At 42.2% G+C, this 19,819-nt stretch overlaps 1 protein-coding gene across 2 annotated transcripts; it reads right to left on the bottom strand.

Moving 5' to 3' along the window:
- Positions 1–984: 984 nt before the first annotated feature.
- On the bottom strand, positions 985–13,632 carry LOC308477989 (uncharacterized protein C10orf143 homolog). 2 transcript variants are annotated; one of them, XM_081007233.1, is made up of 4 exons: positions 13,224–13,391; positions 5,481–5,645; positions 5,294–5,359; positions 985–2,913 (listed from the first exon to the last, which is right to left on the bottom strand). In XM_081007233.1, exons 1-4 carry the CDS (start codon positions 13,287–13,289, stop codon positions 2,857–2,859), a joined length of 354 nt encoding a protein of 117 aa, XP_080863359.1. In that variant the 5' UTR covers positions 13,290–13,391; the 3' UTR covers positions 985–2,856. The 2 variants fall into 2 exon arrangements, with proteins under 2 accessions (XP_080863359.1, XP_080863358.1); XM_081007232.1 differs by lacking the exon at positions 985–2,913 and adding an exon at positions 2,939–3,466 and having other exon boundaries at positions 13,224–13,632.
- Positions 13,633–19,819: the final 6,187 nt, after the last annotated feature.

Genomic DNA, 19,819 nt, shown 5'->3' on the forward strand with positions numbered 1-19,819 from the left:
CTGGAGAAAGTGGATTGAGGAATGCAGACCAAGAAATTCTAGCCAGGAAAGAACTAAAAAAATGAAAAACAAACTTAAGGAGAAGTCTGGGAACGAAGTGGCCTTGTCATGAAACCAAAACCTCAAGTCTTGAATAGATTTGCTTGCAAGTATATTCAGATACCTGTATTTTTTCTACTACAGAGACTATGGGTCTTTGCAACTACTGTCTTTTGATGAAGGCATCCAGGTTTATGGAAGTGATGACAACAATATCACACTGTGGGCGATATACCATCTTTGTCAGGGAAATATCAGCATATAAGGCAGCATTCACCTAATGAACCCCATCACCAGAAGCTTCTGCTTGCGCAGTGGGGCTTCCCCCACTTCTCCTCATGCCTCCTGAAATTGGGCTCAGGTGTTTCTATTGGGAGAACCCCAACAACACTACACAGGGAGGGGGAATCATTCTGTCCGATATGCCTGCACAGATGGAATGTTTGTTGAATTCCACCCATAGTAATTTAATAGAATCATAGAATTGTAGAGTTGGAAAGGACCACAAGGGTCACCTGGTTCAACCGCCTGCAATGTAGGAAATCTTCTGCCCAACATGAGACTCAAACCCATTACCCTGAGATTAAAAGTCTCATGCTCTACCGACTGAGCTATCCCAGAATTTTTTTAATTGTGAATGCACCTCTTGTGGTTTATACTGAACCAGGGTTTCAGAAAGGTAGATTTCAGAACATACAAATACCTTCTCAAGTTACTGACAATGAAGCATCTTATGGTACCTGAGAATGGCATGAACTTTTGTGGACTAGAGTCCACTTCATTGGACCCATGAGGCATTTTTTCCTCAGTTGGCAGATGTGGATGAAGGGGAGGGAAGTAAACAGGGAAGTCAGGTGGAAATGCAAATCACATTAAAGGGCATTAAATGTATGTAGAATAAGCATAGTGAGCATGCAAAACAGCAGTCATTAATGATAACAAAAATGTCTTTGGTTATTTAATTGATACCTGTAGTGGAACAGGAACATGATTCAAGCCAGAGGCAACAGAACTGAATTTCATGACAGGTTGTAATTCAGTAGTTGCACTTTTCACTGTTTTGTTGTTCAAGAATGGTCACTTTACAAAACTGGTTCATCAAAGAACAATGGGAGAATAGGCTTCATTTTCTTGCTAATAAATAATAATAATAATAATAATAATAATAATAATAATAATTTTGTTGTTTATACCCTGCCCATCTGGCTGGGTTTCCCCAGCTACTCTGGGCGGCTCCCAACAGAGGACTAAAAACAATAAAACTTCAAACATTAAAAACTTCCCTAAACAGGGATTGTGTAGATTCTCTTTCCACTAGAATTTCACTATGTCTGAAAAAGTCAATAAACAAGAGGGCATAGTGGTCTCCCAAATCCCTATTTATTTCAGTGGAACATACCTCCATGAAACAGTGCATAAGTAAAGCCTTCAGTAATATGCAGTCAAACAGACAAGTGAAATTGCCTGCTGTAAGACAGGAAAGAGAAAAGTACAAACCAGATTGTGGGAGAGGGTTAATCTTAATTTTCTTAAATAATGATCTTTTTAAAAAAAAGGCAAATGTAATAAAAAAACAATGCTATCTTTTAAAACCAACATGCAATTTATTTTTTAAAAAAGTTTTCCATAAACACTGATTTACAAAATACAAAGATTTCAAAGGTGAAATAAAAAATAAAAATCTGCATTAAAAGTGGTAAGAACCTATATATTATTTTACATATATGAAAGTAGGAGAACGTGGCTTTCTATACAAAAGGATGAATAACATATACACATGTACAAAACTGATTATAAAAAAGTGATAATGTTGAAATTTCTCAAAGCAACGCTTTTGTGGTTATAACACTTCCTCCCTATTTAATTTTGGGATATATAGATATGTGTATATGTGTTTATATATATGTGTGTGTTTGTGTGTGTCTCTGTATATAACTATTTACTCGTTTGTAGAAACCTTTGATCTAAGGTTACATTTTCAGTGCACAGTGGCCTGTGTAAATATTCTATAATCTATTAGGAAAGGGGTGTATGGGACATTATGGGAGGGGTAGTACTTCCGGTGGGGGACACTTCGTGCTCCTTCTAGGGTGGTAGACTGTTCACTTTTGGTCCTCACCCTGCACTCAGCTCTCATCTGTGGCTCCTAGAAACAGTCAGAATGTGATAGCAGCCACACACCAGAATGGCTTTGACTGGCCATTCAACTAGAGGAGGCCAGACACACCTGGTTCTATATACTAGGAGGCTTGTGCTATTGCTCATAGGAGTGGTTGCTTTGCAAAGAGCTAAAACCCATGCATGTTGTTTCATAAGTAACCCTTACTGTGTTCAACTAAGGCAGTCTTAAAGAATATTCGAGCCACATATTTTGAAGCTGTCTTACTGACTGTGTTGGGACTAGTCTGAGTAAATAGAGTATCACACTTCTGGAATTCATAGGACAGAATATGTCTAGTATTGCTTCTATGAGTAACCACCAACTGGCCTATTGTATTTCCTATGTGCTTTACATGAATGAACATCGTAATTTCATTGCAAGAAATACTAAGACGGTAGCAATCTAAGGCTGTTGAAAAGTAAGGATGCATGGACTCAATTTTCAAGAAGTATCATTGACTAGGTTCAATTGGTTGCTACCAAGTAGGCCAACTATAACCTAAGGAATCACAAGATTGATTTTAAGCCTTTTCAGGCAAGATCTTCCCCAGATCTAAGATAAACTGTATGGATGTAATAATAATAATTATGAATGTAGTGGAGTGTAGAAAAAGTCTGGAATCTCAAACCAGTCCCTATGTATTTTGTTACGGAGTATCACTGCATCAATGTCCTTTGATCTTCTATAAATCCCATAATATGGCCAAAGTGTCCCTGAAATTGAAAAAAAAAGCAAATCAGGGGTTACTATACAGATCAGCATTTGCACTATATAGAAAAGGAGAAGCCAACATTGTGCCTTACAGAAGCTGAGGACTACAACTCCCATTAGCCTCAGCTGCATAGCCAATGGTCAGAGATGATGAGATTTGTAGTCCACAACATCTGGAAGCTATCCCTGATGTAGAGAATAAGGAGTAAGCAAAACCCCTGCAAAAATATTAGCAGCCTTGACAAGCATGGGAAGTATTAGTTTTGATGTCCAAGTAAGACGTTGACTTTGTATTCTATGGCTGGATCTGTAGGGAGCTTCTGAGTGTGGCTGGATATGCTCATCCAATACAGCTGGCCTCCATAAGCCAAATGCTTTCTAAACTGAGCCTACACTACTTTCTTCCTGTTTGCATAAGAACAAAATAATTGCCTTGCTCGCTTAGACCAAGTCCCAGAGAGTCCAGTATTCTGTCTCCAGAGGGGTTGGCCAGATGTCTCCAAAAAGCTCATAAACCAGGCGCGGCAGCAATAGCCAACCCATACAGTTCAGCTGCTGCTGGGGACAATCAGAAATAAATCGAATCACCAAAGGCAATGTTTTAGCTATTGTGACTAATAGCCATTGATTACGCGCCATGAATTTGTCTAATCCTTCCTTCAGACCATCTAAGCTAATAGACATCACTTTATCATGTGGCAATTTTGTAAGTTCATGAATGGCAAAACAAAAGGGGGGGGGGGGAATGTGCATACATCCCAAGATGAGAGATGTCAGCACAGGATTCTTAAGTGGCTCCTACTTTTCAGGGAACTTTTCCCATGGGGTAGATGCATGAATACCTGTTTCAGACATTGCACAGAACCACAGAAACAGGAAACAAGAGCTTACTCATGCGCCATTTTTCCTCTGCTTGTCAAATATCTAAAATTGCCTACAGACAACATTCATCGCACTTTCCCTGGCTTTTGCAATACTCAAACATGAAGGGAGGACCTTTGACTCCAGTGGCCTAGCCACATGTCATACAAGAAGCTAGTTGCAAAAAGGGTGGGAAGAAATCTTAGCGTTTGTACTGAAACAGGGTCATTTAGCTGTTACGGTAGGACCTCCAAGAACCCTGAGCTACCCAATGAGGTATACTAAGCAAAAGTGTAAGCTAAGGCCAAGTTATGCATGATTAGGGAAAATGGCAGGCTTTGGTGTCTTTTGTGTGTATGCATGCTGCAGGTCAGCATAGTTCGACCTAGGATTCCATATCATGAAAAAGCATGTTTCATACATTACAGGAAATGCCACGAGAAGATCTATCTATCTATCTATCTATCTCGGTTAGAATGGAAAAAACCAGGTAAACGAAGTCCTTGGATTAGCTTTAAATCAAAACATGGCTATTAAAATGGTTTGTAATCCAAAACAAGTGCCTATATCCTGACCCTCCACAAAGCAGGAGAAAACAAATTAGTTTGGTGTTGGCCAGTGTCATTGTGAATGATCCGGCTCCCTGTGTCCTTTCCTTCAGGAGAGGGGACTTCCCACCAGAAAAAAAAAAAACTAATCACATCAGTTTCCATGGGGGAGAAGACCCACCCAGAGGGCTTTTGTGGAATGCCTGCAAAAAGGTCAACCCTTTTTTTGAGCTGTGGACAGGGATGCTACTGCACCCCTAAAGCCAACTGATTTCGTTAAATTCCACCAACAAAGGACTCCCATCTGCAAAAGCCTTCCATTGCCTTCAGCAAATAGGATAAGGCTTCACTGGCAAAGAATTGCATGCACAGAGCTGCTGCCTAAACTGAACTGAGTGAGGAAGTCTGCAAGCCCATTACAAAGCACTTGGGGGTCTGGAATGGAGTTGTATTGTCATTGTTGGGGCAGAAATAACTTTGCATAATTAAAAAAAGACCCAACAACCTTCTGAGACTGAACTAAACTGCTTGGAAATGTTTAAAAGAAGTGAGCCATATGTCTATCTATAGCTTCTCCCCCCCCCCCCCATTTTGTGGAATTGTACTTCTAAAACTCTGTCCATAAATATTAAAATGTCTCTTAATTGGACATACTCCTGGAATACAATAATCTACACCTTTTTAACTTGAATTGAGATTCATTTACACGACTAAACTCTGCTTTCTAGAATGCATTTGAAAAATGAGCCTGAAGTCCCTATATTTTCCAATCTGATGCAGGAAATGTATTAGTTTTGCACTCTGCTAGCATATGGAGAAAAAGCTAAATCAATCTGCCTCTTTTATTTACATGCTTTATCCCGGAGAAATGTAATTGCAGGGTTTTTTTTTTTATTAACTTTATGTTTTATGGCTCTAATATTTAAGAACAAGCCTATCTTTTATGTCATAGTAAGAAGGTTAATATACTTACAGGTTCTCCAGCAATACATCTTGGGCAAGGCTGGGCTGTAGTTCTGGTTTCATTATCCGGAAATATCTGATTAACAAGCACACATACACAAAATTCTGAAAAAAGCAGCCACTGGTTGACATTTTTTATTATGAAATATATTAACATCTTCTGCTAAAAGCATGGATTTGGGCTACATAAAACATACCACGGAATTTGGCTTTTCTTTCATAATCTGAGGACTAAAAAAACCAGCGGGATCTTTCTGCTTCAAATCCTGCTCCATATCCCAGTAATCCATAGCACACTTGCTTTGTGGGTGGCAAGCGCTGATCACTTGTGGAATAGTCTCTGAACTTCTACATGCTCGTTTCTAGAAGGGGGAGGAAAAGAAAAAGAAATTAAGTGCAAAGTTTCCACCACATCCCACTCCTCTGCTTTGCACACAGAAGGTCCCTGGCACCTCTGCATAGGGCTGGGAGAGACCCTTGCTTCAAACTCTGGAGAGTACTGCTGTCAGTCAGTGCAGACAGTACAGAGTTAGACATTATACCAACAGTCTGACATGGTATAAAGCAGCTTTCTTCATTCCTATTACACACACACACACACGTGCCACAGAATTCAAACAGCAATATGATAAAATAGAATAAAATAAAAATCAAGGTGAGTATTTAATCGACAGTCACAGTGTGGACCACCCGGACAAAGCTCATGCATTACTGGTGGAAACCCTATACTAGAGGGATTTCCTAGGTGTGCTGAAGAATATCAGTTTATAACATTTTTTTAAAGACCTATCTATCTATCTATCTATCTATCTATCTATCTATCCATCCATCCATCCATCTCAGTTGGTTAGAGCAGGCATAGGCAAACTCGGCCCTCCAGATATTTTGAGACTACAATTCCCATCATCCCTGACCACTGGTCCTGTTAGCTAGGGAGGATGGGAGTTGTAGTCCCAAAACAGCTGGAGGGCTGAGTTTGCCTATGCCTGGGTTAGAGCATGGTGCTTATAGCACCAGGGTTGCAGGTTCTATCCCTGTATGGGATGGCTGCATATTCCTGCATTGCAGGTGGTTGGAGTAGATGATTCTTAGAGTCCAACTCTGCAATCCTATGATTCTATAGTGAAAGACCTGTGCTCAGTGTGTTTCAGGACCCGTGGGATGTATAGGGCAGTGGAGCCACAGGATGCTGAATGTGTCGGTGGTTGTGGTCCGAGAAATAGAAAGGGGGAAGAAGACCTGCATGCATTCCAAACATCCTATATGTACTATCCTTAGCAGGTGGGTATGATTTTCAACCACCCCCAGACCTGACCCCTTTTAATGTTTTTAGAGCAAAGGTTTCTGGAGGGTGGGAGAGTTTTTAACAGCTGTCCTTTCCTTTGAACCTCTGAATCTTCAGATGAGTAGAGCCCTCAGCACTTGTATTAGGGAGTGAAAATCCACTACAATATGCTCACTTGCAGAAAGCAAATTTAAAGTGGATCAATGCAAGAAGAATTTCCAAGGAGAAAGGCTGAAACAAGAGCACTGCTGAGAAAGAAACAAGATATAGCTAAAGGAAGTGAATCAGAAACAAAATATGCATCATGTTATGAATGTGCAAAATGCCTTCCACCGGGAAAACATCCACCTCTTTTGTTACTGCAGAATTTGTCCTTTATTAAAATCTATGGCGTGCAAGTACAAGTGGCATTAACTAGAGATATGTAGGGGACAAAGGATAAAAGGAAAAAGTGAATTGGTGCTGTGCATTAGATGAAATTTTGCTTATCAAAAATGAAACCAGACTATTGCTTTGGGTTGGGAGGTACTTAGTATCAGGGACAGAAATTTAGCATACAGAGTAGTTGTCTAAGAATCTTATACCAATGCAAGCAGAACCTACAGAGGTTTCTACAGAGAATTCCAAATTATTCTGAAATTCAATGCCATTGGAAAACATCTCGTGGAATTGCAACAACAGACCAGCGTAGAATTCTGATGGCGGATGCTGCATTAATAACACAGTACCTAGCACGTCCATGGCAAAGCCCTACAGAGTCATATAGCTTTGGAGACCACCTCAGGTTATTGAATTTCATCAGAATGGTGCATAAGTGCACCAGACCTGTTCTAACAGGGCTAAAAAGTCTAAATAAGTCAAGAATATACCTGATAAGGGCTTGGAACAAGATAATTACAACAGTGTCCCACTTTTTAAAAAGTACTGTAAAGTGTAAATCCAAGGATATACACACATTTTCTTCTTTGGAAACCCGAGTAGGCAGAGCATTTTTATTTTATCATATGCAAACAAACAGAGGCAGGTATACAATGTCTGAAAAGTTCTATACGGATTAATCCATATCTTCACTTGGTCACAAATGTCCGATAGACAAGTATAAAAAGCCCCTGGCGAATTCTGAACGCTGCTCCCCAGTACTTTGGGCTCACCCACTGGGATATGCAGCAGCTTAGTGTTTTCTCAAGGGTCTATCAAGTGTTTAGTGGCACTTGTCTGGAAGCAGTAACCATTGTTTCAACAATGGTTGAAATTGTGACCTATTAAACATAGCTTTATACTTTTAGGTAGGAATATGCCCTTTTCTTTAATTGCATTGTGAATTCTGACGTATACAAAATAGCTTAGAAGTACAGTAGTGTGTTTATATATGTGTGTGTGTGTGTGTGTGTGTGTGTGTGTAACAAAAAGAGAGGTACAGAACAGTCAGAATCCAGCCTTCAACTTTTTGCCTTCAAGAAAAGTGGTTTCATGTGTTTCTTGTTTTTGAACTGTATTTATTGTAAAGCCTGACAAGAGCTGGTTACTATTTGTGCACAGCGACAAATAGAAATGAGATTACATTACTTTTCCATGTACAGATTGTGATGAGACATAGCTTGAAAACAGGAGTTCACAGAATGTATTTTCTCGTCGTCCTCCTCATATATGGTGTTTCTCTGATGCACAAGGTCTGTAGGTAACTAGTTGGGGTTTTGCTTTCACTTGCACAAACATGAGCAACCCACAGAACTTCTACAAGTAGGCCCTGTTTAGGTTCCCTACAGCTAGTACCTTGGCAGAAGTATAAAGAATGAGAAAAAGACAATCTGTTCCAACACCCTCTTTGAAAAGGCACAAATGCAGTCAAGCAAAGCCGTTACAGCTCCCATCACTGAAAACTGTAAGATTCTAGGAACGTCCTCAGAAAGCACATTTAGAGGGCAATCGGCGACACACTCCGGGTGAATAAAGCAAACTGGCTTTACATGACAGCACACAACCTAAGTGAATCTTAACCAGCCTGTGTAAGTTAGAAGTGGCAAACACTCTACAGAACAAATGTGAAAGTCTAAACTAGCATTAACATAGAAGTTTCTTGCATGACCTTTGTGTTTACATGTAGTACTGTAGATAAAAGTATCAAGCATTTATTGCACTCATTAGCATACTGGCAAACCTGAATGAACACACAGCCAGATGATTCAGACATTTATCTTACAGGCCAGGAAATTGTCTGACTGACCACCCCTGTACAACACATGTAGAATATACTTTAGGGTATAATTTGCACTGAATATATCTGATGTGCATCATGGAAATTGGTTGTAGAGATGTTGGTTATTTGCTCATTAACCTTTTTTACCTTTATTGGGGGCAATCCACTCAGATGGGTGGGGTATAAATTATTATTATTACAAAACTGATGGTTGCCTTTTAGCTCTAGGCAGTTTCCAAGGGTGGGGATTACCTGACCTGGGTATGTTACTGGAGCTTGTCTGTGTGTCTACGAATTTGATAGTTTTAACAAGGTATTGTTTATTTGGTATTGTTTCTCAATCATCTCTTGTTTCTCTTGACCCAGGGATCTGGATTCAGTAACAGATTGCTGACAGCATCATAGTAATGCCCCCTTGTTTTAAATGCCAGACAGTGCTTTATATTGCTGCACACTAAGGGTGCATACTAAGACCAAACACTCATCTAATGGTGGTTTGTAATTCATTCATTCATTCAGCTGTCCGTCCTATTGTGGATGCTTTCACGAACCCCATCATCTTTGTCCCCAGCCTGATTTTTTTTGGTTTGGCTACTTCTGCATGGAATATACAGCTTGACTCAAGGGATAGGCTAGGCTAGGTAGCCTGCACTCGGCACTCTGGAACGGCTGCATTACCATATGGCTGGAAGCACTTTCTTTGCTAAGTATATCAGTGGGATAAAAATTAAAGGAGACACCAATTACCAACTCTGATCTCAAAAGCTGCAGATAAGACCAATCACCCCTTAAGGGTGATATTAAAACTCACTCTACTGAATATAAAGCATTAAAGAAGATGGCCTTTAGACAGACACTGAAAATGAGGGTGGCATTAGCCTGCATTATTCCGATCAGCATAGCCAACAAATCCAATCCTCCGAAGAAATGCTATTAGTGTCACCAAAAAAGAAAAAGGGGAGGGGGGGGGCTTTGTGCAAAGTCCCTGAAGGAAAAGAAGCAACTAATGTCATTAATGCGTTAACAGCCTCTGGTCACTTAACAGAGTGGTTTTAATAGGCTCTAGAGGGGAAACACGTCCAGCCCTTTTCAGCCAAAGGGAAGGTTAGAGCTGTGTGTGGGTTTTGAAGATAGTGGGTTGGAATCCTTGGGGATTTGCCTGCCTTGTTGTATATTTGCAAATGTCCTTTTAATAAAGCAAATGATGGCTAACTACAATTAAGTACCAAAGGTGGCTCTTTTAACAAGCACATGCCATTGCACTGATAGGTTTAATTACACTATAAAGCTCACCGGAAAACACTTCAGGAAAAAGATATAGGGGCATCAAGCTTTGCAAAATTAGTGTATAACAAATCACTGGTGATTTCAGCTTCCTGTCATGAGTATGCTGCTGCATTTAAATTCCGAGTCTCTTTAAGAAACTGGATTTTTGCTCACTAAGAAATTTTAAAAGCTCTTTGTGTTAAGAACTTTCCCTTGAACTATTTCCACACAGGCAAAAAAACCAAAAAACCCTTGTCTGTAAAATATTTGAAGGACCAGGCTCAGTCATGTTTAACTATTAACACTAGAGGGCAAAACAAAATCTTAGTATTTGGTAAAGTAACCCTCAGAAGCGGGAAACAAATTAATATTTTAAAATACGAAGTGCAGGTGTTAGAAATTTCTTTGCTTACAAAGCACACTGAAGTCACCTGCAGTATGGTTTCTGGGGATGTTATTTAGTTTAGTCCCAATGTATTTATTTATATTTTTTAGGTTTGTGAAGAAGTAGGTTGGTATAGAGCAGGGGAGGGGAATTTGTTGCTGGGCTGATGTTGCTGAAATGCACCTTGGACTCTCAGCCATTCTGGTTTGGGCTAATGGCAGGTTTAGTCCAACAGCATCTGAAGGGCCACAGGTTCCCCATCCATGGGATGCAAATCACTTAAGGGAACCACATTGCCTACTCCTGTCATAGCTGAGTATTTCAAATTCCCAGGTACCAGTAGGTAAGGTGCCCAGGCAACTGGTTATTATTTTTTTCAAGCTCCAAGCAACGCTTTCTCTTCAGTGCACACGACATCCACCTTTTCCTCCTTTGGAAGTGACAATGTGTTATGTCAGATGCATCTACAACTTATAACTGGGTAATGGTTTCTGACATTTATGTATCGCGAAGTGGCTACATATTTCTCCATTCTCACGTCCCTGACAGCTCATGAAATTTCCTTGTCAGAATCTGCTACTTCCTTGCAAGGGTGGAAAGGTCTGATGAATGAGGAGACCCTCTAGGAAGGTGACGTAGGAGAATCACTTGAAGGTTTGAAGAGGCAGTAAAAGTATCTGACAGGGATAGGCCTAAGAACACCAGAAGTGGTGCATGAAGCAAAAGGTTTATGACCCAGAATATCTTTGTTCAGGCCTTTGGTTTTATGGTTTGGTCTTTTAAAAGGATAACACTGAGTTCATGTAAGCCAAAAGAAGAAGAAACCCCAGGAAGTTGGTTGTAACTGCTAGTAGTCACCTACCAGTTTTTTAACCACCCTGTCTCCGAGTGCAGATATGGAAGGCAGAGATGATGATGATGATGATGATAATAATAATAATAATAATTAATAATTTATTATTTATACCCCACCCATCTGGATGGGTTTCCCCAGCCACTCTGGGTGGCTTCCAACAGAATATTAAAATACAATAGTCTATTAAACATTAAAAGCTTCCTGAAACAGGGCTGCCTTCAGATGTCTTCTAAAAGTCTGGTAGTTGTTGTTCTCTTTGACATATGGTGGGAGGGCATTCCACAGGGCGGGTGCCACTACTGAGAAGGCCCTCTGCCTGGTTCCCTGTAACTTGGCTTCTCACAGCGAGGGAACCGCCAGAAGGCCCTCGGCACTGGACCTCAGAGAGAAGGCAGAGAATGAGAGAGCTAGATGGTTTCCAGAGGGATAGCCATGTTAGTCTGTTTCAGAAAAGAAACCAAACCAACTCAAAGAGGCTAATAGCACTTTAGTGCATGGGACCATTTTAATACCTTGCTTGTCCACAAGACCTTTCAGAACAGAAAGGGCTCAGGGTTGCCAATGTGCACGTACCCCATGCTGCCAGGCAATATCCTTGGCAGTGGAGAGCAAAGCACAGGCGCAAACTTGGGCAAGCTATGGCGGGAGATTTGGGTAGTTCAAATCTGCCTGGCTCCTTTCAGCCCAGCAAAAACACCTGTCAGTCCCAAGTCCAACATAAGAAACAAGTCCATCCTTCAGCTCTGAGCCTAGCTCAGGGCAAAAAGGTGGCTTAGTATGCTCACCTGCAACCTAAGCCAGGTCCAGGCTTTTGGGGCCATAGACGAAGGTGCCTTTAGTTGCCCTTTAACTCCTTTCCAAAGTGCCAGGGTCTCCTTCCTTTCCCTCTCCCACTGAGCCTAAATCTGCCCAGCTGCCCAGGATGAGGACACAAGAAGCTGCTTCTCCATCTCTTCACTCTTGTCATTGCTTGGATGTTCAGAGGTGGCAGGTGAAAAGGCAGGAGGCGGTGGGGGTTAACAGTTGGTCGCCTGCATGAATACTGGCCTCTGCAGGTGCCCAGTGGTGTCCACTCACGGCTCTGGCCTTTGGGGCTGAAGGGTACAGAAAGCAAGATCCCCACTAACTTCAGCTTCAAATACAATATGGGAATGCCAAGGCAGGAATTCTCAGATCTTCTGCTCTGAGGGCTCTCTTGAGACACCTGAAAATTCCTGAGGCCCACCAGTCACAAAGCAGTTGCAGATGGAGCCGGAGTTCGGCGTAATTAGCTGGCAAGTACTGACATAATTTTTCTACTGTTATCTAACCCACTTTTGGAAATGGGAAACTTAAAAGGAGAGCAAGAGAGAGAGCGCACGCGCGCCAAGACATTTACGTTCGGGAAATACTGTACACAAATGCTACAGATTTGGAGGTTGTGAAAAAGTTGCAAAGTATTCCTACTCATTAGAGCTCCGCCCGTTCTTTCAGACAATACTAACTCGCCTGGACCTTGTAGCGAGCGTGTGCGCGCGCGCCTTGAAATGCAAGGCTGGCACATTAACTTGCGAAGCCCTGTAAGAGCTGAAGCGGCTCCTTTTGCTTGCTTAGAATTGCAACAAGCAGCCTTGCTCTTTCCATGAAGTTTGCTTTCTCTCCTCTCCGCCCTGCCCGGTTTTCCTACCCTCTTCTTTAGTTCTTGCTTTGAGAGGCTCGCAATGAAAATAATATGCGCGCTCTCTGCCTTTATCACTTTCGCTTTCCAACTTGTCTTGGAAAGCCGACCGCAAAACCTGCATTCAGGAGACGGGCTGCGGAGGCGGAGGCGAGCCGGAGAGCGGCACAGGGGTGGGGGCGCTCGTTGCTTTAGCGGATGTTACAGCGCATGCTCAAGCCTACACGTATCAGGCCGCGGAGCAGCAGCGGCTCTTGTTGCGCGCAGCCTGCTAGCGCTGAGCGGGGGACTTACGCGCTCCGGCTCGTGCATACTCAGCTCCGCGGGCCTCGCTCTCCGCCGATCCGCCACCAGGTTCATGGCCACTTGACCGTCCGTTTCTCTCACTGCGCGCTCGGTCCCTCCGCGCCGCTTCTCGTGGGGCTGCGCGCCTGGCGCTCCACCCCTTTCCTTTTCGTAGCCAATCCTCCTAATCTGGCCGGCGAAGGATAGAGCGGCCTCCGCGCGTGTCTTTCTCCTTGCAAGGCCCGGCTGATAGAGCCCAGAGCTGTTTGGTACAAGTTTACGATGCCCAGATGTAACGATACCAGGAAGTAATGCAGTGATCGATCCGTGAGAAAAATGCAAGCAGGGCTCAGGGCTTTTGCAGCGAATCGGGTTATTATGATTCCCCTCCCCCCAAGATTTTTTAAACGACCTTTTTATTTAGATACTGAAAAAAAATTTAACCCTTCCTTTCAAATTCAGTGAGGCGAGGTAGTCGGAGCTCACTGTTCTTTGAAAGGATGCTTTGGCAGAAACTTCCTAGTCGTTCTGGTAATCACTCGCAAATTAACCTGCTGTCAAAGACTTTGAGTCTATAGCAGCAGAAATGGTTTGTTTCTGCATTGAAATAACCACCTCTCTTGGAAAGTTTCATTAATTTTATAAACTATTTCAGCACAACCCATATCCGTTTTACAAAGGTAGATCGGGACTTCTTGGCACAAGAAGATTCCCTGAAGGAGATGAGCTTTGTCATGTGTGGTCCAAAGCTGTTTATTTCTTACCACTGTAAGCATGGAGTGCATTCAATGAACATCCAGTTTGTGTTTTCCTTCTAATGCATCAACCTCTGAGATGGAATGATGAGGAGCATCAGCTCTTGGGTCATGTGGAAAAGAGTGTTATATATGCTAATATTAGTCTTAAATTACCCTGCCCGGTTATAGTAACCCAGATGGATAATAATTATTAAAAGAATACTCTGTTATCTAGATGATAGTGATGATAATTTGTTAAGATTGTATACTGCCATTCATCTGTAGATCTCTGGGTGCTCCACAGCACAACAATACAAGATAAAAACACAAGGTCCATGCAGATTCCAGGTAGGTTTTGATCCACCTCCTCATAGGAACTTGTGAACTTGGAGGTCCTGGAAATAAGCCTCTTGTAGTTTTTCGGAACTTTTGTGGACTTACTGAAAATGCCGGCTTAGAACTGAAAATACCAGGAGTTCTAGGCAAGACATATAGGCCTATGATGGAGAGGTAGGTCTTCATACCATCTTTGATGTCTGCATTCTCTTAGAGAACATTCTGCCCCAAAACTAGTAGTACACTGGTACCTTGGGTTACAGACGCTTCAGGTTACAGACTCTGCTAACCCAGAAATAGTACCTCGGGTTAAGAACTTTGCTTCAGGATGAGAACAGAAATCGTGCGACGGTGGTGCGACAGCAGCAGGAGGCCCCATTAGCTAAAGTGGTACCTCAGGTTAAGAACAGTTTCAGGTTAAGAACGGACCTCCAGAACGAATTAAGTTCTTAACCTGAGGTACCACTGTAGTTGGTTTCCATTGACTTTTCCACTTCGTGCCCCAACCAAAATTAATCTTCAGCTTTGTTAATATACCATAAAAACAGTCTAGATTTTCTTTATTCTTGTTTTATACCTACCAAGGAACCTGTGTGTTTTGCCTAAGTATGGAGACAGGTATGGGTAACTAGATTTTAGATTTTCAAAAAGGTGGTTCAATCATTGCTTCTTCTTTGTCATAGACCCAGGTGCAACCCCAAACCAGCATAACAGGTAGGAGAGTCTCATTTGAATGTCTGCTACCTTGTAGCATTTCCCATCTTTAGACTGTCTAAATGAAGACTCCATAGCTTCAGCATTAGCATTAGCCAGTTCCTCCCCCTCTTGCCTTGTTTACCGAAGCCTGATGAAGGGTTCCAAAAAACTTGAAAAATTGCACAGTATTTTGTGACACATTTGTTGGCCTGAAATATTGCTCTATGTGGTTTTTGGAATTCATTTGTTTTATATATTTATTCAGGAATCTGTTAAGAACCTTCAAATGTAGAATGGTTCTCTAGTCTTTGTTGTCCTCTAGCATGGGTGGTGTTACTGACTCTGTGACATCCTCTATGGCCCAAGTGTCTAGCAGAGACCATGTAGCCAGACACAACCTCAGCTGTATCCTCATACATTTTGGTGTTTCTGGAGTCCAGCAATTAATCCATTGCAGACTGTGGTTCACTACTAGATGAAGTTTAAAATCACAACTGTTTGGGAATAAATAACTAGTCTTCTTTTCACAGATACTAAATATTTGCAGTTCCCTGGAGCACCAAGTGTGACACACACACACACACACACACACACACACACACGTCTGTTGCTATTCCTGTTTCATAATGGTGTGTTACTAATATGCAGCTCAGCAGCAGTATCTGTAGGTTTCAGCTCTGATCAATAATGATGTTTAGATAACATCCCTTGAGGTTTTAAGCATTTCTCCAACGAGAACACAAGCTATGGTTGTTGTTTCTAGGGACAGTTTTTTATTTTTAAAGATCTGTGGATTGTAGTCTCCCATACTTTAAAAAAAGGACCACAAGAGAATATTTACAAGTCACAGGGACACTCAAGATTTATAAATTAAGACCCCACCCAACAGATTTTACCAGGCAAAAATAATCTTGCTGACACATAGTCTAAACAGTCTATGTGTTGTAATGGACTCCACTAAAGGTGTTTTCTTGATCAGATCATTTCCCCAAGTCAGGCATGTTACTCTACACAATTGAACGGAAGGCTCACGGTACTCATGACAGGGCAGTTTCATGACAGGAAATATTACTGAAGGGTTAAGTAAAAGTTTATGGCACTGTACCAGAGTCAGCATTTTGAGAGCGAAAACAATTGCAGTTCTCCCATTGCCTTGGTGGTAGGGCACACGGCTTTGCATGCAAATAGCCTCAGGTTTAATGCCAGGTATCTCCAGGTAGGGGTGGGAAAGACTCCTGCATGGAACCCTGGAGTGCTGCTGGTCAGTGTAGAGCAGGGTTTCCCAAACTTGGGTCTCCAGCTGTTTCTGGACTACCGTTCCCATCATCCCTGACCACTGGTCCTGCTAGCTAGGGAAGATGGGAGTTGTAGTCCAAAAACAGCTGGAGACCCAAGTTTGGCAAACCCTGGTGCAGAGTCTTGCCCAAGGCAACCCAAACTGGTAAATATTTTGAGAAGGCCCTAGAGCAGGCATGGCCAAACTTGGCCCTCCAGCTGTTTTGGGACTACGATTCCCATCATCCCTAGCTAACAGGACCAGTGGTCAGGGATGATGGGAATTGTAGTCCCAAAAAAGCTGGAGGGCCAAGTTTGGCCATGGCTGCCCTAGAGGATTGGGAAATGCAGATATTTTATCACCGTCATAATTTTTTTGTTATTTTATGTCAAAAGTCAGTCCCCTCCTGTTGAAAGTACTCTGTGTAACAGAATTGCTTAGTTCCAGAATATGATACAATTACTCTATGGCAACTTGGGGGCAAGGAATATTGAAACAGCGTTCTAGTGTCTGAACGGTTGCCTCCCATCATTAGTAATACTTAGCATTTACAAAGTGCTTTCGTGTGTTCGAAGTTCTTCACTTAATTGCCTAGCGGTAATCCTTACCGTGAAAAGTAGGTCAGTGTTATTATCATCACCCATATTGCAAATGGAGAGTTGAAGCTGAGAGAGACGGGCTTGCCTAAGGACACATAGTGAATTCATGGCAGAGGTGTATTTCTATGTATGTTTAGTCAGAAGTAGGTCCCAGGGTTCGCTGGGACTTATTCTCTTGAGGTGATCTGTGTTCATAGAGGTGTAACCTTCCTTTCAGAGGTCTACTCAGAAGCAACCACTACTGAGTTCACTGGGACTTATTCCCAGGAAAGTTGGTGTTGGATTGTATGCTTATGTATTATGAGAAATGTTATTATTAACGAATATGGCTAAATAAGGCCACAATATTGTTTTAATAATGCTCAGTGTCTGTAGCAGTCCTTTCCAATTTTGTCGGGGCTTTTCTGTATAATACAATGATATAAGTGACATCTGCAGAACAGGTTGTCATGGAAACGAAGTAGCTCATTTAAACATGCATTTACTTTGTCTGGTGGTTGACCAAAGGCAATGGGGGCAATGGTGGGGTGGGAAATTTCTGTATTAATGGTGAAACAAAATCCATCTTCCACTAGTCTGGATTCTAATATGGATTAGAAATAGTTTTTGCAGGATTTGCCCTGAGAGGGCTTGTTGGAACATTGGCAGAAGCAAGTTAGAGTAAATAGCAGTCTTCCGACCCAAACTGAGTATCAGTCCAGGGAGGCCTCCAAGTCACATGAAATTCTATCAGCCTTTGGCAATGGTTGACTGTGATTTGAATTCCAGTGCTATTGGTGTTAGATGTATAATAGGCTCACAAGTAGTTCTGAAGATAAAAGACCATCTCTAAGACTGCAGTCCTATACATAGTTGTCTGGGAGTAAGTGCCATTGAACTCGACAGGGCTTAATTCTGAGCAGACATAGCTAAGATTTCATTGTAAGGTGGAGTCTTCACTTATCTTTCATAGTGGCTTGAATAACAGCCTGGATAGCTCAGTTGGATAGGGCATGGTGCTGATATTGCCAAGGTTGCAGGTTTGATTCCTGTATGGGACAGCTGCATATTCCTGCATTGTGGAGGGTTGGACTTGATGATCCTCAGGGTCTTTTCCAACTCTATATGATTCAATGAGTCTTATTATTCTAGCTTACAGCATGATCCTAGATATGTTGCAATCTTATGCCACTTACCAGGCAGTAAACCCTATTTTATTTAATGGGACTTCTGACCATAGGTGTGGTTAGAACTGTGGCCCTAGTCTCATTAAACTATAACAAGTGTGAAGAACCTTTGGCCCTCCAGATGTTGTTGAACTACAATGCTCATCAGCCCTAGCAGGCCTGGTCAATAACCAGGATAATGGGAAATGTAGTTCAGCAACATCTGGTAGGCCAAAGATTCCCCACAACTTGGCTATACCAATGTATGCCAACAGATATAATGGGATATACCTGACCGTTACAAACAGAAGGTATACTTTTGCTGAAGAAAGTTGCATCAAACACAACACAAAATAAGTATGATAAGTCTCAGTGTAACACTGTTCAGAATATTTTTATGGATATAAAATTACAGGAGGTTATTATTTTTTCTGTGCTGTTACTGATTTCCCCCCATTCTTTGTGTTGGTAACCTGCATCTGTCTTCTCATTTACAAAAGAAATGCAAATGCACTATTAAAAACACAGTGTAAAAAGTTTGGCTATACTTAGAGAATAGTGCTAATTTTATACCCCACACCTAATTTCCTGGCCAGCTAATAATAAAAACAAAAAGCTTTAACAACAATGTATAGCCATTCATCTTCAGAGGGTGTTGATGCCATCTACAGACAAGCAGCTATCTCTACAACTCACACTTGTAAAAAGACTCATTTCTAATAAATATTGTAATGGCTTAATTAAACCGTGGATTTATTTATTGGAAAAATAAAGAACGATTAAGATGCATTTTCTTTAGAAAGATTAGGAGGTCAAAGAATCTAAGATTTTATAACTCAAATATTTGATGAAAATGTTGCATAGCAAATGAAATCAGCATTTTTCTCACTTTTGGACATCTGGTGAAGCTTGCCTGTTAGTCTTATATGAAATCTTGTAGACTTTCATCCGACTTTTTGCCTTATATTCTTTTCTTATGTTAACTCCACATTCATTTGCTTTCTCCTTGCTTTTCCTGGGCTTGTTGGCATTCGGCAGCAGCTACAGCAGAGAATTATCAAGGCAATTGGGGCGGCGGCACTAAATATTTAGCTGGCTTTTTTTGCAGTTACACTCTTACTTTGCCCTCTTCTGAATGCAGCCTTGTACTTTCCTGCTAAGACCACTCCCCTTCCTGGGGGGGGGGTGGAGTTGTGGGCGGGCATCTGGGACCTCACTGGGACCCGATAGGGGGCGGAGTGGTGCCGCCCGCATCATCGGGACTCCCAGCCGCATCATACCCCCCCGGCTGGCCAATCGGGTTAGCTGGGGGCGTGGCTGCTGCCATTTAAATCACGGCGCGGCTGGGGTGGCGGCCTCCTTTCACCACCTTCTTCGGATCACCCAGCCCACCCACCCTCTTTTTATGCGTTGCTTGACTTTGGCCTTGCTATGGACTAACGTCGGTCACCTTATTGTTGAGGCCAGGTAGGAATTTTTCCACTAGGCAAACTGGCACCAGCCATTTGGTTTTCGCCTACCTTGTAGCAATTGTCACAACTTTGTAAGGTTAGGCGGTTAGGCATTGGGTAAGCATGGTTCATGGGAGGGGAGGTTGTTGCCTCCACCTGCCCCTCCTCGTTAAGGGTATATTGTTAAAGGGATCCGGGGGTGTGGATCCTGTCCAAAGCCTGGGCATGGGCTAGGGCCAAAGCCTGGGCATGGGCTAAGACCACAACCCCATTGGGGAGCCTGGGGGTGCTCTTAATTGATGTATATCATAGGGCACCCCCTATCGGTGGTTGACCCTTAAGAGACTTCCTGTGGGCATGCAGGA

Source organism: Podarcis pityusensis, assembly GCF_964106645.2.
Source record: "Podarcis pityusensis genome assembly, chromosome: 5".
In the NCBI taxonomy this organism is placed as follows: Eukaryota; Metazoa; Chordata; class Lepidosauria; order Squamata; family Lacertidae; genus Podarcis; species Podarcis pityusensis.

Bases quoted from the DNA above. Each gene is read 5' to 3' on its own strand.
- LOC308477989 (XM_081007232.1), bottom strand. From the start codon at position 13,289: ATGAACCTGGTGGCGGATCGGCGGAGAGCGAGGCCCGCGGAGCTGAGT. The intron at 5,360-5,480 runs GTATGTTTTATG...CTTGTTAATCAG, and splicing joins AAGAAAAGCCAAATTCCGTG to ATATTTCCGGATAATGAAAC. The intron at 3,467-5,293 runs GTAAGTATATTA...TGTCCCCAGCAG, and splicing joins GATGTATTGCTGGAGAACCT to CAGCTGAACTGTATGGGTTG.